The sequence below is a fragment of the Cibotium barometz genome, chromosome 61, assembly GCF_041138505.1.
Source record: "Cibotium barometz isolate CiBa-2024 chromosome 61, ASM4113850v1, whole genome shotgun sequence".
Classification (NCBI taxonomy): domain Eukaryota; kingdom Viridiplantae; phylum Streptophyta; class Polypodiopsida; order Cyatheales; family Cibotiaceae; genus Cibotium; species Cibotium barometz.
Window position 1 is genome coordinate 9,474,507 of NC_141106.1, and position 17,986 is coordinate 9,492,492.

Sequence of the window (17,986 nt, forward strand, 5' to 3'; positions counted from 1 at the left end):
GCATATTCAAGAATCCTGATGGCTTTTTAGGTTTTTGCTTGTTTGGAATAGTCCACACATTTTTGCTCCCCAATAAGCTTTCATCTTGTTCTTGCAATGTTCACTTCCAATTAGCTAGTAACAATTTTTCGATGAATACAATTTTCGGTCAATACAATGTCTTGGTGAAGAGGGAAGTGCTCGAAATAGAATAGATATATACAAAAAACATGTAAAACATAAACAAACAAATATAGGTAACTGATCTTAGATGCATCTATACAAAATTACATAGTTTCCTAGGAGGGGAAAGGTGTGGTACATGATTTAATTGTTACTTGTGATGAGGAAGCAATTTTGAACTAATTACAAAAACAAGAAAATATGACTCCAACTTTAAACGTGTGTGAGGGCATTTTGAACTAACTAAGAACACAAGATGATTTTAACTCCAAACACCTGTACGCAAACATATACCAAAAGTCTTGCATGTACGTAAAGTCTTGCATAAACACACGCCAAAAGTCTTCCTTGTGCACTAGTGGTTGTGGTTGGTCCTTTGTTTACTTGACTTTGCTCTTTGTAAAAGCAAGTGTTATGTTGGACACACATTCAATTGTATTTTTGATGGGCTGAAATTTGCAATCCTACCTGGGACATGAAGACCTCTACAAGGCTTTTGATGAAGGCTAAAATGTGCTCTGAAGCCCATTGCAGCCTTTAAATCTCAGAGCTTGTGGAGAACAAGATGTCTGATGGATGGGCAACATTATTGATTTTTTTCTTTTCATTAACATGTTTTGATTTTTTTTCTTTTCATTAACATGTTTTGATTTTCTTACATGGCAAGACACATACATACATGTACACGTGTGCACATGCACGCATGTGTGCGAACACGTGTAACGACCCTTTGTGTTTAGGCTGGGGTCAGAAGAGAATGGTTGACGTGGCAGTGACCTGGCACGCCTGTTCACTTCACAACATTGTCCGGGCTGCCTCACCCTCGTGTGAATTGGGTGTGGGGTCAGTAACCATGGTTAAATATGTTAACCGTGGGGGTTAAGGAAAGCACCCTTTCCACCAATAGTTGTTCGTCAGAAGCAACTGCTGGGGTTCCTTTCGTCTTCGCGATGCATGTATGTTCCTCTTCGTCTCCTCTCTCTCTCTCTCTTTCTTTCGCTCTCTGAGATTTTGGTCTTTGCAAATTGCGTTAGAATTCTGCTGTTCGCATCATCAGTGTTCGCCTCCCCTCTTCCTCCCTTTCCTTCCCCCTTCTCTCTCTAAATCGCGCTCACCGTTCCCCAAGTTTTTCCATTTCCTGTGCTTTCTGCAGATCTCTGGGCCAATTGCAAGCTTTTTTGATTATTAGGCTTCGCAGGACTCATGATCTATGTGATCCCTTGCATGTTAGGGTTTGAAGGATGTGCTGATTCCCTGGCAAGTGCATGACCTGCAAAAAATTAGGGTTTGGAGGATGTGCCTGTGCTTTTTGAAATGATCCAGGGTCCGCAAAAATCCGTACGGGCAATACGGAAACCCATTAGAAGTTAGGTTTTCCCCAATGAAATTCGGGTTTCTAGAGTCTGCAAATTAGGGTTTGCAGACGCGCGAAAGCTCCACATCAGGGCTTGTGGAAGCTTAAGATTTTTTAAAGTCGGGGTTTGGAAGCGTCGGAAATTAGGGTTTACCCAATCTGCTGGCCACACATAAATTAGGGCTTTTCCAGAAGCAGGTCTGTGGCTCCTTCGTAAGCTGTGCTTTTGTAGGTAGCAACCGGCACGTTCCAGAAAGAGTAAGGTAGAAAGCAAAAAGCCATCGTGGAAGATAGATCAGGGAAGCTCTGTGAAGATGACACCCAGCGAGAATCATAATGGGGGCATCTTTCTGGCTTCTACTTTACCCAACCAGACTCCCTTTGCAATGGCTAACGCACCAATGTTCCAGAGGCACTCTATCAGGATTGACGCCGGCAGGCCCCCTGCAAGCTGTTCCGTCTCAAGTTCAGCACAGAGCTCCCTTCAAGAGGTGAGAACCTTTCAAGTCGATAAATACAGAACTGGTTCTCAAAAAATTGAATCTGGATTAATTGTTTTCTTAATGATTATAGGGGGTATTTTAAGCCTGTGTTCAACATCCTTCAACACTCCCCCCCCCCCCCCCCCCCCAAAAAAAAAAAAAGAAGAAAGAAAGAAAAGAAAAGTAAAGAAAACAATCTTCCCGTTCCCGGCAAGAATTGGGTTGGTCGGAAGGCTGTGAGCAGATTCCCAGAAGGGGAAGGAGGGTGCATGGAAGGCCGAGTGGGTGAACGGAAGCTTGTTTGTCAGATCTCTTATGTTTTGTGGCTTGTTGCAGGTTGGTAGGAGAAAAAGGTGTTTTTCAGCACTAGACAATCAACAGGGTGGACAACCCTCAAGTGTCCTGTGGAGGTCTGCAACTGTGAACGCTCATATAGGGGCTAATACTGGATGGCCAAACAATCATTTGGCTGGACCCAAGCGGCCGAAGACTGCATGGAGAGTGGATCCTAATCAAAATGGCAAGACCATCAATCATTCAGTGAGTCTTGTCAATGGAGGTGGCGAACGGAGTGACCATCAACACTTGAAGAGGCAAAATGACAGACCTGCAAGGGACCAATTTTCAGAGCCAAGGTTTGATGGACTTACCAAGAAGCACAAGGTTTGGGAGAACAAGAAGCCTGCAGCTTTGCAGCAATTTGTTTCCTTGGAGAATGGGCAAGGCAAGCTGAAGACGATGCTTGATGAACCAAAATGGACGTACTTAAACGAGCATGCCAATATGAGCGGCCCGTACACACTGAAGCAGCTCATGGAAGGATTACGGGTTGGATTTCTGCCGGAGGATCTTCCAATACATCAAGTTCACCAGGGCAAGCTGAATAAGCCGATGGCATTGAAGCATTTGGTTGAAGGCCTACAAGGTTGCAATGCATCTATGCAGAAACCAGGGGGCCGATCCAATCTTTACTCTTCTGGGCAGACACCATTTGTAAACAAGCAAGGTCAATGTCCACAGGGACCTTATAGTCACGGTTCTGGGCAGACACCATTGGTAAACAAGCAAGGTCTATGTCCACAGAGACCTTATAGTCACAGCTCTTCTGCGTCGCCCGTAAACATCCAGCAAGTAAGTTTACAGTCTTTTGGCAGTTATTCGACTGCCACTGTGGACTTGTCGTGCAAGAATTCAAGCTCTTTGGAACTGGCTGGAGCTGTAGTCCGAGAAGTCACAACAGCAGCAGCTAACTCTTGTGTGAGCTCTCTGAGCTATCAACAGCAGCATTTGCCAATGTCATCTTCCTGTTGTACTGCCGCTTCTTATCCTTCCCCAGTGAAGGCTCAGGTGTGTGTGCATGTAAGTTTGTCAAATCAAATGTGCAAAGTCTTCAGCTACTTGTTTGTCTAGTGCATATTCTGAAACTCCTCTGATCGTGTGTGTGTTTGGGGTTTGAAGAATGCTGCTGCTTCTGCTGCTACAGGATGCAAGGCCCTAAAAAGTCATTCAATTGCTGGCCAGAAGGTCAGCTTATTGTGCCTGCAAGTTTTAATTTTTGGGCGCTGACCAATGCTTAATGCTGGATTGGTGATTGATTGTGCAGGTTGCACTAAGGGAGTCCCCTAGTCAAGTTGCTGAGAAGGTGGATCTCCCACCTGGATTCGGAGGACCCAGTGCTCAGTTTTCAGGGAGTGCAAGCTGTATTCTTACGCCCAATTCTGCCACATCATCAACAGGAGCACAGTGCTCTGGAGCTGCTGTCAACTCTTCAGTGTTAGATTTCATAGGATCGATACCACCCGGTTTCGAGGCAGTAGCTGCTACCCTGGCTTTAACAGAGACATGCATAACAGGTGTACGCTTTATCTGTGCATAGCAGCTCTAGATTGTGCCTGCTGATGCACAAATAATATACATGCATATGCATGTCAATGTATGACAACGTGTACACAACACATACTAACATCCACATCACATACTTGATAGTTTGAGATAATCCCCTTTTCAGCTCTACAATCTACCCAAATGGCTGCCGCATAGCACCCCTTGTGATAGTATCAAAACATGCTAGCCCGTCTCTGTTAGTGTCTCTAGGTCTATACAATTTTGGCTGCTGACCAAGATCCATGCTTGTTTTGCAGAGGCCTCCGATAGGGTTCCTGGAAGTTCTGTAGTGCCGGTTGACAAGAAGGAAGGTGTTCAGTGTGTGAATGTAAGCTCTGAAAAGATGGATACACTGGCTTTGATTGAACAACAGCTTAATGCAGTTGTTGTGCAGTCTTATAGGAAGTCTGTCCTTCAGACTCAGCTAAGTGCAGAGCTTTCTTTGTGGCAGCAGAAAGAATTGTCCAAATTGAATTCTGTTTCACAAATGGAGCCTAATGTCCACAGCCAAAGTGATTCAAGCCAGCAAGGCACTGCCGCTTATCCTCTCCAAGACTTGAATCTTTCTGCACAAGGGGCAATGAATTCAAGTAGAAACTCTTGCAGGCTTCCAGCTTGGTCTGGTCCTTCCTTCCATGTAAAGCCATTGGAATCCCAAGTTCAAGCCTTTCCTTCTCCTACGGTATGTGTAGGTCTGCCAGTTAGTAAGCCGGTAGCTCAAAAGTGTCCTGTCATCAACAATCTGTCAAAGTCTGTGGAAACAAAGTTCATCTGCGGTAGTGATGTAAGTTGTCAGAGCTTTATGGGTTTCTCGAGTAGAGAGAAAAGGTTAGCTAACAACAGTAAATTAGCTTTTACTGGAGAACATGCAGCCAGAATGGTTCAATCTCTCCTTTCACCCATGAAGTGTTTGTTGGAATCCCCGGAACCACCGCCGCCAGGCATGGAGGGGGATTTTAGTTGTAAGCAGGTGAGCTCTGGCTGTACAGGTCTTTGTATGGATAGAGCGAGAGCAGGGACTTATAGCCTTCTTAAATCATGCGCACAGGTCAATAGGGGATCAATGCCTGTGAAAGATTTTGGATTCTTACCGAAGCTGAACATGTCAGATTGTGGACAGAAGTTCAGGCAATCAATGCCTGTGAAAGATTTTGGATCTTCAATGAAGCCGAACATGTCAGATTGTGGACAGAAGTTCAGGCATGGCCCAGATCCTTTAGCATTAATTCATGGGGAGCTGCTTGCAGCTGTAAAGAAGAACTACTCCAAGAGTGTTCTGAGTGCTCTTATTAGCGATCAACTGGGATGCTGGCTTGATGCTGAAAAAGAGAGAAGCAAATTATTGTTAGCAGAAAAGGATAATCCCTCTAGCAGATCTAGCTGTTTCTCAAGTGTAGAAGATGGTTCAAGGAGTGAATGTGATGCCACCCAGATCAAAGCTTCAACAGCGCAGACTTCATTTTCTGAAAGCTATTCTGGCCCAGCAGAGGCCACCTCACAAGCAAGGGCTGCCCAATGGGCTGATGCAAGCTTTGTGAACAACATGCCTCACTTTGTTGGAGAACTCAAGTGCAGTCGGGTTGAGGTCTTGAGTGAGATAAGCATAGAAAACACTTGTAAACCAACTGTGATGATGGGTGCACCAGAACTAAGTAGTAGGAAAGACAACAGCTTGGATGTTTCACAAAGCAAAATTCTACCTTTTCTTAGAAAGGCTCAGCAGATGCTCCGTGATTTAGAAATGTCAGAATCATGTGTACTCAATGATAGAATCTCAAACTCGCTTTCGAAGTCGTCCAGCTCATCTAGGAGCTGTTTTGAAGATTATAAAGAAGTCATTTCAGACTCTGGAGAGGAAGTGCAGCAGCAGCTGGTGGATGAAGATCATTGTGATGATGCCTTCGAACAAATATGTCAGACATCACTCATGACAAAAAAGAAAGGTATTCTTAATCTTATGTGTCTTAGAAAACCTTAGACATCATGCTTATTTTTTGTCACACCACTATGGATGCTGTCTAAAAGCTATGGGGTTTGGTGTAGGTACTGCCTTTGATGGCTTCCCTTTGGAAGCTGAACCACCATTCCTCATGTCTCAGAAGAAACGAGGGCATGTCAAGTCATTGAAGCAGCTGATGCTAATTACATCGAAATCCAAACCCAAAAACACAAAGAAATGCTTGACAGTGAATAATAAGAAAAAGAAATTTTCGAGAAGAAAGCGCAGAGAGGCTTTGGGCACATTGAAGCCGAGCATAGTAGCACTGCCTAAAGATTACAATGGGTGTGCTCGAACCTCTATTGATGGGTGGGCATGGCACAAGGGGGCTCGGAATGCTCTTCCCAGCGAAAGAGTTCAGGGGGCAGATTGCGTTGCTGGGCTTAACGGAACCAAGGATCTGCATGCAAACTTGCTTGGCATTCAAAGAAACATACAAGCAGCACGAACAAACCGTGCACAACTTCGGAAACTGGCTGCTGCCGCTGAAGGTTCTGATATCCTTAAGCTCACACAGTTAAAGGTATTATCTCTTCATCACTAGCACTGCTATACAGGCTCTTTGTTCCTTGATGATTGATGGCCAACTTCATTCACTTTCTCATAATTGAGCTCTTTGGTTGATGGATGTTGGCAGGCCCGAAAGAAAAAGCTGAAATTTGCAAGGAGCAAGATACACGATTGGGGTGTTTTTTCCATTGAGCCCATTGAAGCTGGGGATTTTGTCATTGAATACGTGGGTGAACTTGTGAGGCCGAGGGTAAGCATCTGCCAGGGGCCCTTAAGCAAGATTTATATGGTCATTAAGTAGGATTCGAATGTATTTATAAGCATACATGGGTTTGCAGATATCGGATCTTAGGGAGCGACAGTATGAGAAAATGGGCATCGGGAGTAGTTACCTGTTTCGCATAGATAGTGATACTGTGGTAAGTGCCGTACTTCTTGGTGTTGTCTCACTAAGCTAGCTTGAGGTCAAATTCTGCTGCTAAATTTTTATTATGAGCAGGTGGATGCTACAAAGCGTGGAGGGCTTGCAAGGTTCATCAATCATTCTTGTGATGTAAGTCAACTTGGTACTCTATCCTCAATGTTCAGCTGAGCATCTGTTGTGGTGTAACCTTATAATTAATCGCTTCCTTTGTTTTTATTCACCTGGCTATAGCCCAACTGCTATGCGAAGATTATAACTGTGGAGGGGTTGAAGAAAATATATATCTACTCCAAGAGGCACATCAGAGCTGGAGAAGAGCTTACATATGACTACAAGTTCCCACGTGAAGAGCAGAAAATTCCGTGCAACTGTTGCTCTTCAAAGTGAGTTTCTTCACTCTCGCACACCCACGCTCTCTTGTGCATTTGCATGTGCACATATGCACGCATGCGCGCACCCACCCAGGCACCTACAGGCGTGTGCATGCACTGGGCTAAATAAGTAAATAAACAAATAAACTTATGGCACGAGTCTTGATTTTTTTTTCATTGTTTGGGGAAACAGGTGCCGAGGATCTTTGAATTGATGCAGCAATATTATTTGGAGATAAACATGCTTTTGCTGAGCTGGCACATCCGGCTTTCTGATGCACTTCACACATCAAATAAATTCCAACAACAATCTGGAGCCGAAATTCTATCTTTTCTGACAAGATGCCAAATTACATCAAAAAATGGAAATTGTTGGGTGAATCCGGGAAAGCCAACAAGGTGAGATCAATGCGGAGACTAGGGGCATGGTCATTTTGAATTGCATTTGTGGAGTTTCGGAAGGTTCTTATATGAAGCTCTTGCATTTGCAGTATGAAAATCTCATTTGAGCAATGCCCAAAAAGTATGGATACAAGCTCTCGTACTACAACCATGCAACGTTGCCAAACAATTTTTTTTGTTTGCTGCTAAGGTACTATATATCAATGCCTTTTATTCATTTGAATGTCAACATGCCCATTATTTTGACTTATCTGCTTTTACACTCTTGCATTTCTTACAATCTATGGGGTTTACCATGTCAAAACTATTTCAAATTTGGAGTTTTGAGAAGCAAACCTGTGTGTGTGCACCAGTAATGCGATCATATTTCTTAAGCAATGATCCATATGTAGGGGTTTAAGGCAAGGCCTATGACGCTTGGGTTGGACAAATTCACCTAATAAAAAACCTTCAAAAGAACAACAGTTCTCGAGTGCTTAGTGCGAAGTCTAACATGTCCGCGTATCAACATGCGAAGTCTAACATGTCCGCGTATCAACATGCTCCAAAACTCAAATCCTCTGGAATGTTATGTTGATGACTTGGTGGGTCTACCTGTTCCTGGTCTTTTAGAGGAGCCGTTTCCAAAATGTGAACTACTTAGAAGTGTAGAAGTGTTTACATGAGAAGTTGATCTAAAATGTTAACACAAGAAAGAAAGGTCATACGAGAGTGTCACATTCATATGAGTTATTCATTGAGGGGTATCTACAATGGCAAAGACCCTATAGTGCCTACTGAACTAGGTCCTTCATGTGTGGTATTTCATGTTTTACTCAATTATCTAGGAGGGCAAAGACACCTATTATGCCTGTCATATTTTACTCAGTTATTGGAGTGGTATGCCTTAGCCCAAGTCCAAAGTTGTGAGACATAGATTGTGTATGGTAAATGATAAAATATAAATATAACTGAACATATCAAAATTGAACCCTCTGGGCCGTAGAACTGATTGGGAGATAGCTTTGCTAATGGCCTGCAAACAATGGCCGTGTTCACTTTGTGAGGAACTGATTAGGAGATAGCTTTGCTAATGGCCTGCAAACGATGACCGTGTTCACTTTGTGAGGAACTTTACCAAGACCTTGTCATGGCTATGTTATTGTGAAGGGGAGTTGTAAGTACTTGCGAGCTGCCAAAGCCTTGTGGGTTGTAATTGGGTAGCAAGAATCTGATGCTACTTCACTGCATGTAGCTAACTATGAGCAATCTGTTAAGAGTCTCTCATCTCTTCTAAATAGCTGAAAGCTGTGAGTTAGTGGGGGTGTTCTTCTAGCAGTCTATCAGCACTCATCTATGCTAAAGCTTATCAATGACTCAGTATAGGTGAAATATGCTAGAAGGGACATGCACGAGAGGGACATCTCTTCTAAATAGCTGAAAGCTGTGAGTTAGTGGGGGTGTTCTTCTAGCAGTCTATCAGCACTCATCTATGCTAAAGCTTATCAATGACTCAGTATAGGTGAAATATGCTAGAAGGGACATGCACGAGAGGGTTCACTATAAGGGGTGCAAAAGTGGATATCAAAAGTTCAAAACTAGTGTGATGATCGCATGTTATAAGGCTAAATGTGTCAAGCTCCCCCTTTTCACCCTAGGCACCACCTAACCTTGTCAGTTTTTCCTCTTCCTTAAGAACTTTTCTAAAGCTTGATATCCTGTGATACGTCTGATATATAGCGTTTTTGAATGGTGAATCCTGTGAGTGGCATTGCCTTCCTTCCCTTCTAGTTGTTCTGCTTCTTGACAACACAAGTTTGTGAGGCTGTGATGGAATTGCCTTCCTTCCCTTTTAATCATTCTGCTTCTTAACAACACAAGTTTGTGAGGCTGTGAATGAAGCTTCTTGTGTGTATGTAAGGTGAATAGAGAGTAGCACAGAGGGGAGCAAGAGCAAAAATGTTGACCCAAATTTGCATCAAACCGTAGCTCTATCAATTAATACCTGCTTAATGAGAGCTACCCAATTGCCATAATACTAGTATTATGGCAATTGAGTAGCTCTCATTAAGCAGGTATTAGTTGATAGAGCTAGGGTTTGATGCAACCATCTCTTGATTTTTCAATATAAAGTCAATGAAAGAGGGGCAAATATTCTATAAGCTATCTTCTTCTTTATGCAGTTAAGGTTGGTCATTCAGGAGGGCTATCCTGACACCCTACATTGCTTACATAGTGCATAGGACCATTAGGTGCTGTTGCACAAGTTTTGTATGTGCATCCTAACCCTTGCAGTGTGCTATTGAGTATATCATGGTTTTCTGCAAGGGCTGGGGGCTTGTTTGTCATGTGTGTTTAGAGAGTTAAGTGTTGCTCGCTGGCAACATGCAAATCAAGGCATATTTACATACATACAACAACTAATTATATCAATTAGAAGTGTGCCGAGCTATTTAAAGCCTAATGAAATGTATTTAATGTTAGCATCCCATATCAAACTGTTTGTGCTTTCTGCCTCTATGCTCTACCACGATTCTTGCTAGCCCATATTCTGTGTCTAGCCCCACGGTTAAAGGATTATCACATGTGGAGAATGCTCTGCAATTTTGCGCTTCTTTCAACTTGAAGAAAATCTCTCGTGTTTTGCCGGCAGATGAAGCCCCTTGTATTTAAAACTCAAATCTTGCAACGGAGATATGGTTGAGCTGCAAGGGGTCTCCATTATCCTGCTACGTCTCAATGGAATCAAACACAAGTGTTGGCTATCTCAATGCAAAGTTTGTGAAAGAGTTTGGAGAATTACCTTGACAATAATTTTGTAGACATTGCAACGGAGCCATTTATAGCCATATTGTGATATAATGTAAGTTTCTAAACATTGAAGAAATCAAGAATAGAATTAATACTGATTTTGATTCTACTAGTGCTCAAAAAGCCTGTTTCTTAATTGAACATAGAGAGACATTGATTGAAAGGGATATTTTCTTTTACTTAATAAGAACAACATTTGCAGCCTCAAATTTACATAAAAAATGTGCATATGAAGGTCACATTCATGCTTACCTTCTTTTTTAGCTTTATACATGGCTTTCGACCACAGACAGCCTCGTATGCTACATTTTGTCATTATTGACTGATTGTAATGTTCCAGAATCCAGTGTCACGCCTCACAGTAGTAATTAGTTGCTACCTTTATTTTCTTGGGTACCTTCAAGTGTGCCATGAATTGCTGATGGGTGCGGTCTTGGATGGGAGAAATTTCCCATCCAAGGTGAATGGGTGGTGATGATGGGTCACCTTTCTTGGGCATCATTCATGTGTGTAAAGAACCTTTATCTTAGACTCATATACCTGGCCTGAATTTATGGATAGCACTAAATTATTGAGTATTATCAAGACTCAAGACTACCCATGGCATTCGCCCAAAAGTTGAGAGTATGTGATCTCTGCTGCAATCTTTCTTAATGTCTCTTCACATCTCTCGATGTGTAGCCTTTATCGTAGACGGTAGCCTGTTATGCTTATGGCATGATATTAACTCTTGTTCCTTCTCTTTTTCCTATTTCTCAATTGTGGCCGAAATCCTCTTATAAAGTCTTGGTCCTAGTTATGATCTTGAATTGATGTTCGATGATTAATCGCATTGTCAGATTACAAGTTTTACTAGGTAGGGTCAGAGAGGATTGTTTCATGGTTTTCAAGAGTAACTTGGTTGGAAATGATGGGAACTCTTAATACACAACCCAACCACACTCCTCTTAAAGGGATGTGCCCGAGCTTTCTTAAAATACAAGGGATGAAAAAGTAAAGCAATAGTTTCTAGCAAGTGAGGGGCTTAATTTCATTATTCACACAAAAACATAGAAGTCTCAACAAGCTTCCAGTCAGTGAGAATTCACAAAATGAGTTAAAACAAAGCATGTGGTAGAAGGTACTAAGGAAGTGAGGCACATGCTTTGAAATTTTAGCCCACTTTTGGTCTCCATACAAACTATTGGAGTTAATTTGAGATTGTTTTTTTGACATAAAAATATTGAAGAGACTTTGGTGTCTATGAGGTGGAGATTCACTTACTCTTTTGTGGAGAGCATTCGTGTGTGATGCATTGAATGCACATTGATCTAGTGGCGTTCATATTCACCCGATATGATTTTGAGCTTGGTATGCAGGTTATGAGATTAGTGAAGCTAGATCTTTGTAACCTTGGAGAACAAGGTAGAAAGTGCCAATGGCCTTACCTTGGTTTTTAAGCAATTACTTAAATTTCTTCTGGAGTTATGACAAGACGATGAGGAAAGGGCGTAGCTCTAAATGCGTCACACAAGCTAGCAAAGGTATGGGATTTCTCATTTACCTTTCCAAATTGCGGAGGGGACATGCATGCACACATGTAGGTACATAGGTATTATATTGTGTGATTACATTCAAGTGCAAATACAAATAACTGCACATGCACTTGAACCCAATTGGTTTTTTTGGGGTGCGTAGGCACCATTGTTATAGAATTGCACGCATAGGTATAGACTTGCACTAGAATTGCACACAGATATAGTAAACATGCATACCTTTGTATGCATGTTTTTATTTTTGTGCATAGGTATCCACGTGTACTTTTGCACCATTGATATAGAATGGCATGTGTACACATAAACATATATAGTCTTTGTGTGTAGCATCAACATGTGCTCCTAATACACATGCACATGCAAGGTTGCATGCAAGATGACCTACTTGTTGATGCATCACTTGAGAGTATCTTGGTCCTACCATTGTGGATATACAATTGATATAAGGTTTCACTCACCAACATTATGGAGCTTGTGTTGGTCATCAATAGATACTCTATTGTTGTGAACGTAAGTTAAGCTTTAGAATGTGGAATGAGGCTATATGATCTTGGGAGAGGAAAAACTTTTGAGTAAACTTGTTGGCCTACGAGTATCGATGCTTCTCTCCTCACGTCTTTTACCCCAATGGCATACCAATGCGAATCACAATACGTGAAGTGCTTGGCCTAGGAGTATTGATGTTTCTCCTTACGTCTTTTATCCCAATGGTGCCTATCATGTGTTAGTGTTATCTCTAGCGATAGCATCCTGAAAGAAAGGGGACACATACATTTGTATGTCATCGTTAAAAAAAGTGATCACATTTGAAGTAAGGAAAGAAAGATTAATCAAATGACTACTCGAAAGGTTTGTGAGAATGGAGAAAACTTTGAAAATGACATTATTATATTTAATTTTAATAAGAGTGCAAAGATTCAGCGAATTGTATACAGGGGAGAGTCTAATGCGAGAGCGAACGTCCTACAATTATGAGACTAGTCTTAAACTTGTTGAGTCGTGTCTTCTATCTAAGAGACATCTCATGTTTGGTCTCCATGAGGCCGCTATTGTGCTTTACATGTCTGCATCTTCCTTGTCAGCATCAAGGGGGTGCTTAGATGTTGATGATAATGTGTGTGTGTGTGTGTGTGTGTGAGAGAGAGAGAGAGAGAGAGAGAGAGAGGGAGAGAGAGAGATCCTTTAAGTTGATGCTAGAAACCACTTCAAAGCACTAGTGCATACTCGTGTGCCAAAGAGCTTCAGAGATTAACTTTTGCTCTAGGCCATGATGACCTATAAGACATGTTGTAAGGAAAACCATTATAGGTCTTTTGATGGGTCGATGATGCTAAAATAGCAACAATATTTTAAAGTCTTATTGTTTGCTTGGTGAGAGAGAGAGAGAGAGAGAGAGAGAGAGAGAGAGAGAGATTGGTCTAAAAGCCTATTTGTAGCTTTTGAGACTTTTGGAGAAAATATTAGTTCGCTTTAACCATGCGGTGTCAAAGCGAATCCTTCTATGAGATTTGGTTGGAAAAATTAAAGTGGTAATTTTTCGTGTTAGAATTTTTATTGTAATAACACACAATTCCTCAAATGAAGAAATAGGGTCGCTTACTTATGGGAGTATTCTTTTGTCGCCAAAAGCCTTTAGCACTCACCTTTTCTTGACTTAGAATCTGTCTTTTTCGTTTGTCTTCGTAAGGCCCTTTTAACTTGTTTAAAATTGACAAAACTACTCATTGTTTAAATTCTTGAAAATGATGAATAAAACTTGGTCTAAAAATGTCTTAAGAGTAGTTTTTGTCATTTTCCTACTGAAATGTCTTTTGTCTCGACAATTATATATATGTTATGATGCTGGAGCCTTGTTATAATGGCTCAATTTGCGAGTCTTAAAAAATACCACAAGGTACAAGACCTTGGCTTCAAAAAAGGTTTGCACAATGGTTTTTTAGGAAAGCATTATATACATATATGGATGTAGGTGATTAGAAGTTTGAAAGTGGGCATGGAACCGAGATGACCTTTTAGCTAAAATCATAACATTGTTGCTCATGCACGAGAGAGAGAGAGAGAGAGAGAGAGAGAGAGAGAGAGAGGATTAATGTGAGATCAACAATCTATTCATAGTTGCATTCCGTACGTGTCCTCAACCTCGTGTTCCATATAGTACTTCGCGTACCATACCATGTGGGAGTTCCATATGCCCTACAAAATCCACAAGGTTTTGTATTAATTTTGAGGTTTTTGTTTCTCCTAATGTCTCTACCCACCTTGAATCTAGTGTGTGCTCCTCTGTTGTTAGTGTAAGTTGTCTTTGCCAAGAAAAAGGTGATGATGAAACATGTTCTTCAATGCCATATCTAAGGGAGTTAGCCACATGATAGATATGATAGCATGGTTCAGAAAAGGCCAAGTTTCCATTAGCTATCTTCTTACATTCAAAATCATAGGTTGCTTCTCTTGGAGTACATTTCATTGCCTTTGTGTTGCTCTAGCCTTCACTAATAATTACATGGCTATTGCAAGGACTAACAAGAAGTATGGTTTCATTCCATATGAAGGTTGCTTGTAAAATTTCATCTGGTGATGTCGGCCATTAGACGATTCTCTCACCTTGGATTTTTTGACTTTTGCACACACTTTACTTGCTATGGATGGAGAAAGAAAGAGAACGAAAGAAGAAAGGATATATTAATGTCCTTAAATTGAGTCTAGAGAGTAATACAAAAGCTCGATGAAGTTATTGATTCATGGAAAAAACCAAAAATCGAAAAAGAAATTAGCTACCTATGCTAAGAGTGTGTTGTAATACATGTTGCCATGTGGCTATATAGGGAGGAGTGTGCATAGTGGGGGTGGAGGTGCCCCATTCAATTTTGGTACCATCTTGCTCCAAATTAGAGTGTGGAGTTGTGATGATGGCCGTCTCTTGTGGTATGACTCCCCATGTCGTGTGTGTGTGTGTGTGTGTGTGTGTGAGAAACATTTGTGTGAAGTGATTATTTTTGAATTTTGGTGATATGCATTGAGGGCGTTGGGAGGTGTAGATCTCAAAAGGGGCATTATGTGTGTGTGTGTGTGGGCGCGCGCGCGCACATGTGCCTCTCTCCTCTCTATATGTTTTGTTGATCTAGGCTCATAGGTCATATTTGGTCTTTGCAATCAATCAATCAACCAACCTGTGTATAGTTGTGCTTTACATAGTGAATTTCTAACTAAGAGGTATGTGATTTTTCTAAAAATGATATTATATACACAATCATTTTTTCCACGAAAAATCTTTTTGTTAATGATACTTATAATGAGACCCAATCGGTCTTGGGTTGAATCTATGTTAAACGTACATGAAAACATCATATTGACGTCCAATCTTGTGTGCTGAAAATCGTCTAGTATTGGTTGTCTTTGGGTTTGCAGAAATCCTTAATGAGTGCTCTACCTTCACGATAGATTGTTCTCTTGAGCTGCTCATGGATTTGAAGGGCCTTCAATTGCCTCCGTTCTTTTTCTTTGATTTTGGTAGGGACTTGTGATTTGATGTGTGCTCTCAGCTCTTCCTTGATTATTGCAGAGAGAGAGAGAGAGAGAGAGAGAGAGAGAGAGAGAGAGAGAGCGTTTACTAGAGACTCAATGGACCTATGAGATGAAAGTGATACAATAATGTCGATGACGTCTCATATGAGAGAGAGAAAGAGAGAGAGAGAAGGAGAGGGAGAGAGGACCGGATAACCTAGAACATTCAGTTTTCTTTCATTTTTTCAGGTGGACAAGTTTGTGGCATATTTAGTTAACTAGGAATGCCTCATATTTGATGCAAAAGTTGGTATTACAGCTCACATAGGTCATATAAAAGGGCTACCATTGTGGCAAGTCTCTTTTGCGGTTAGCTCATTTGGTGGAGAATGACGCGGTTATATATTGGATGAGGGTACTTCAAGCTACACTTGTGGTTCGGAGTAATTAGTGAGGGAAAGCTAGTACATCACTTGGTAGCCATGTGGCCATTTGTAGAGTAATTTTTGGTAATATATCTTCTATTATGAAAAAAAAGAGAATTTTTATTGAGTTGATTGAGTGGACTTAAAAACAAGTGTGGTTTTGCAATCGTAACTAATTGAAGTACTTTGAAAGGAAAAGACAATATACATTCAATATCATAACTTTGTTTGATGCATGGTGATGGTTCTAATTTGCAATTTGTATGTGACTCTAGGGCACATTGTCTTGGAACTAGGATCACTCTGAAGAGTTTACAAGGTATGCAATTTTGTATGTTTTTTAAATTTTTAAAAAATTGAAATTCTTTTGTTTTGTTCTTATAAAAAAGGTTAAAGATTTAAGTCTTGTTAGGTTAAAAGGAGAGGTTTTCAGCAATCTTGGGCTGCCTTGGGGTTCAAGTCCCCTAAAACCTATTTAAATTCAAGATTTTGTGTAAGTGTAGTGTTTAACCCAAGGAAAATTTACACTTCGTTTTATGGGTTATCATGAAGCTTATCATGAAATGGCACATTTATTTGATCAACATGAGTAGTGCTAGAACTTTGTATGTGAATGTAAATCTCTATGAAGACATGGAGTGTAGGCCATTAGCAATGTCTTAAGATGTGGTGGGTGTCATAGCTATTGTGACAGAGCACTTTCCCACAGTATTGTTGTTCTATTTAATGATGCATGCTATGATGGTGCCTACAAAGAGAATAGGACCAATTTTTCAAGACACAGCACTTTCCCACAATATTGTTGTTATATTTGATGATGCATGCTATGATGGTGCGTACAAAGAACGTAGGATCACTTTTTCAAATTTTGTTCGTGAGACTCTTCCATCACAACCTCAATATTAATAGGTTTGAAATAATGAGTTAGCTTTTGCTCCCATCCCACCTACTTTGATTTGAGAGCATCTTTCTCGTTTGTTGAGATGTTTACTTATATTTATTTACTTTTGCAAGTATCTCAATCTGGCCAATAGGCTCTAGTTTGATCGGTACTGCTAAAGGGAGGTCATAGGTTCGCGTAATATGTAGGCGTCTACAACGTTGTAATAATCTTTGGCAAAAAAAAAGAAGTATCTCATGATAATGTCTTCTATAAGTATCTCTCTATTGAACCTCATAACACTATCTTTTGTGAGCTCCCTTTAGCATGATAGCACCACCTTTTGTAAATATCTCAATCTTTGTTTAACATGCCAATGAAAGTTTACCATTGTAAAAGGAAGGACACAACTATTATTGGAATTTTGGCTATTTTATGAAAGATAATATTAATTATATTTTAGGCTCTCTCTCTGTCTCTCTCCCTCGATGTACATGACTTTTGGTCCTTTCCATGGTTTATGACTTAAAATATATACATGAATCGCAGGCATTATGCTATGGTCTCATTGATCCTCTAGGTCTTTTTGTAGGCGTTAATTAAATCTCTCTCTCTCTCTCTCTCTCTCTCTCTCTCACACACACACACACACACACACACACACGTGCGTGTATGCATGCATGCCTCCATGAAATGCTTATCTCATGCACACACAAAAATTATTTAAATATAATATAGTAGTATAAAATAATTTTAAAATAACCTCAATAGTGGTGAAGACCAAGAGCAATTAGAAAACCTTGGATTTTTGAAAGACAACTTGAACACACTAGAACAAAATATAGAGAGAAGAAGATTATATTGCACTATGAAAAAATACAATGATGGTTGCATTCCACAACTATCTACTTTTATTAAGGGATCTTAGATGGTAGTTAAAGTTGATGGTAGAGTGGTTGTAAGGCTAGGTGTGGAACATATAGTGATGAATGATAAATTGTGTGGAGATGAATCTTAATAGAGCTAATATATAGGCATGTAAACATGGGATGGTTGTAAGGCTAGGTGTGGAACATATAGTGATGAATGATAAATTGTGTGGAGATGAATCTTAATAAAGCTAATATATAGGCATGTAAACATGGGATGGTTGTAAGTTAGACCAATTTGGCTCACAATCATAGTTGGTCCCATTGTTTGTGATATTGAATTAGCCCATCATAAAAAAATGTACGTCATTGTTGCTCATCTTCGACCCTTTTTGGGG

General features: G+C 40.6%; 1 protein-coding gene across 14 annotated transcripts; it reads left to right on the forward strand.

Annotated features, from left to right (window-relative positions):
* The first annotated feature begins 1,052 nt into the window (after positions 1 to 1,052).
* Positions 1,053 to 16,423, forward strand: LOC147604528 (uncharacterized). 14 transcript variants are annotated; one of them, XM_086795023.1, is made up of 15 exons: positions 1,053 to 2,007; positions 2,335 to 3,357; positions 3,457 to 3,522; positions 3,602 to 3,851; positions 4,140 to 5,825; positions 5,926 to 6,404; positions 6,519 to 6,641; positions 6,730 to 6,810; positions 6,891 to 6,944; positions 7,047 to 7,198; positions 7,380 to 7,585; positions 7,678 to 7,778; positions 15,664 to 15,923; positions 16,115 to 16,158; positions 16,252 to 16,423. In XM_086795023.1, the coding sequence occupies exons 1-11, from the start codon at positions 1,831 to 1,833 to the stop codon at positions 7,399 to 7,401; spliced, it is 4,113 nt and encodes a 1,370-aa protein (XP_086651149.1). In that variant the 5' UTR covers positions 1,053 to 1,830; the 3' UTR covers positions 7,402 to 7,585; positions 7,678 to 7,778; positions 15,664 to 15,923; positions 16,115 to 16,158; positions 16,252 to 16,423. The 14 variants fall into 14 exon arrangements, with proteins under 14 accessions (XP_086651149.1, XP_086651160.1, XP_086651161.1 ...); XM_086795034.1 differs by having other exon boundaries at positions 4,140 to 4,210; positions 4,334 to 5,825; positions 16,115 to 16,423; XM_086795035.1 differs by having other exon boundaries at positions 4,140 to 4,210; positions 4,337 to 5,825; positions 16,115 to 16,423.
* The last annotated feature ends 1,563 nt before the right edge of the window (positions 16,424 to 17,986 follow it).

Excerpts from the sequence above, each read along its gene's own strand:
- LOC147604528 (XM_086795022.1), top strand. The coding sequence starts at position 1,831 with ATGACACCCAGCGAGAATCATAATGGGGGCATCTTTCTGGCTTCTACT. Across the intron at positions 2,008-2,334 it reads CACAGAGCTCCCTTCAAGAG|GTTGGTAGGAGAAAAAGGTG; the intron begins GTGAGAACCTTT and ends GGCTTGTTGCAG. Across the intron at positions 3,852-4,139 it reads AACAGAGACATGCATAACAG|AGGCCTCCGATAGGGTTCCT; the intron begins GTGTACGCTTTA and ends CTTGTTTTGCAG.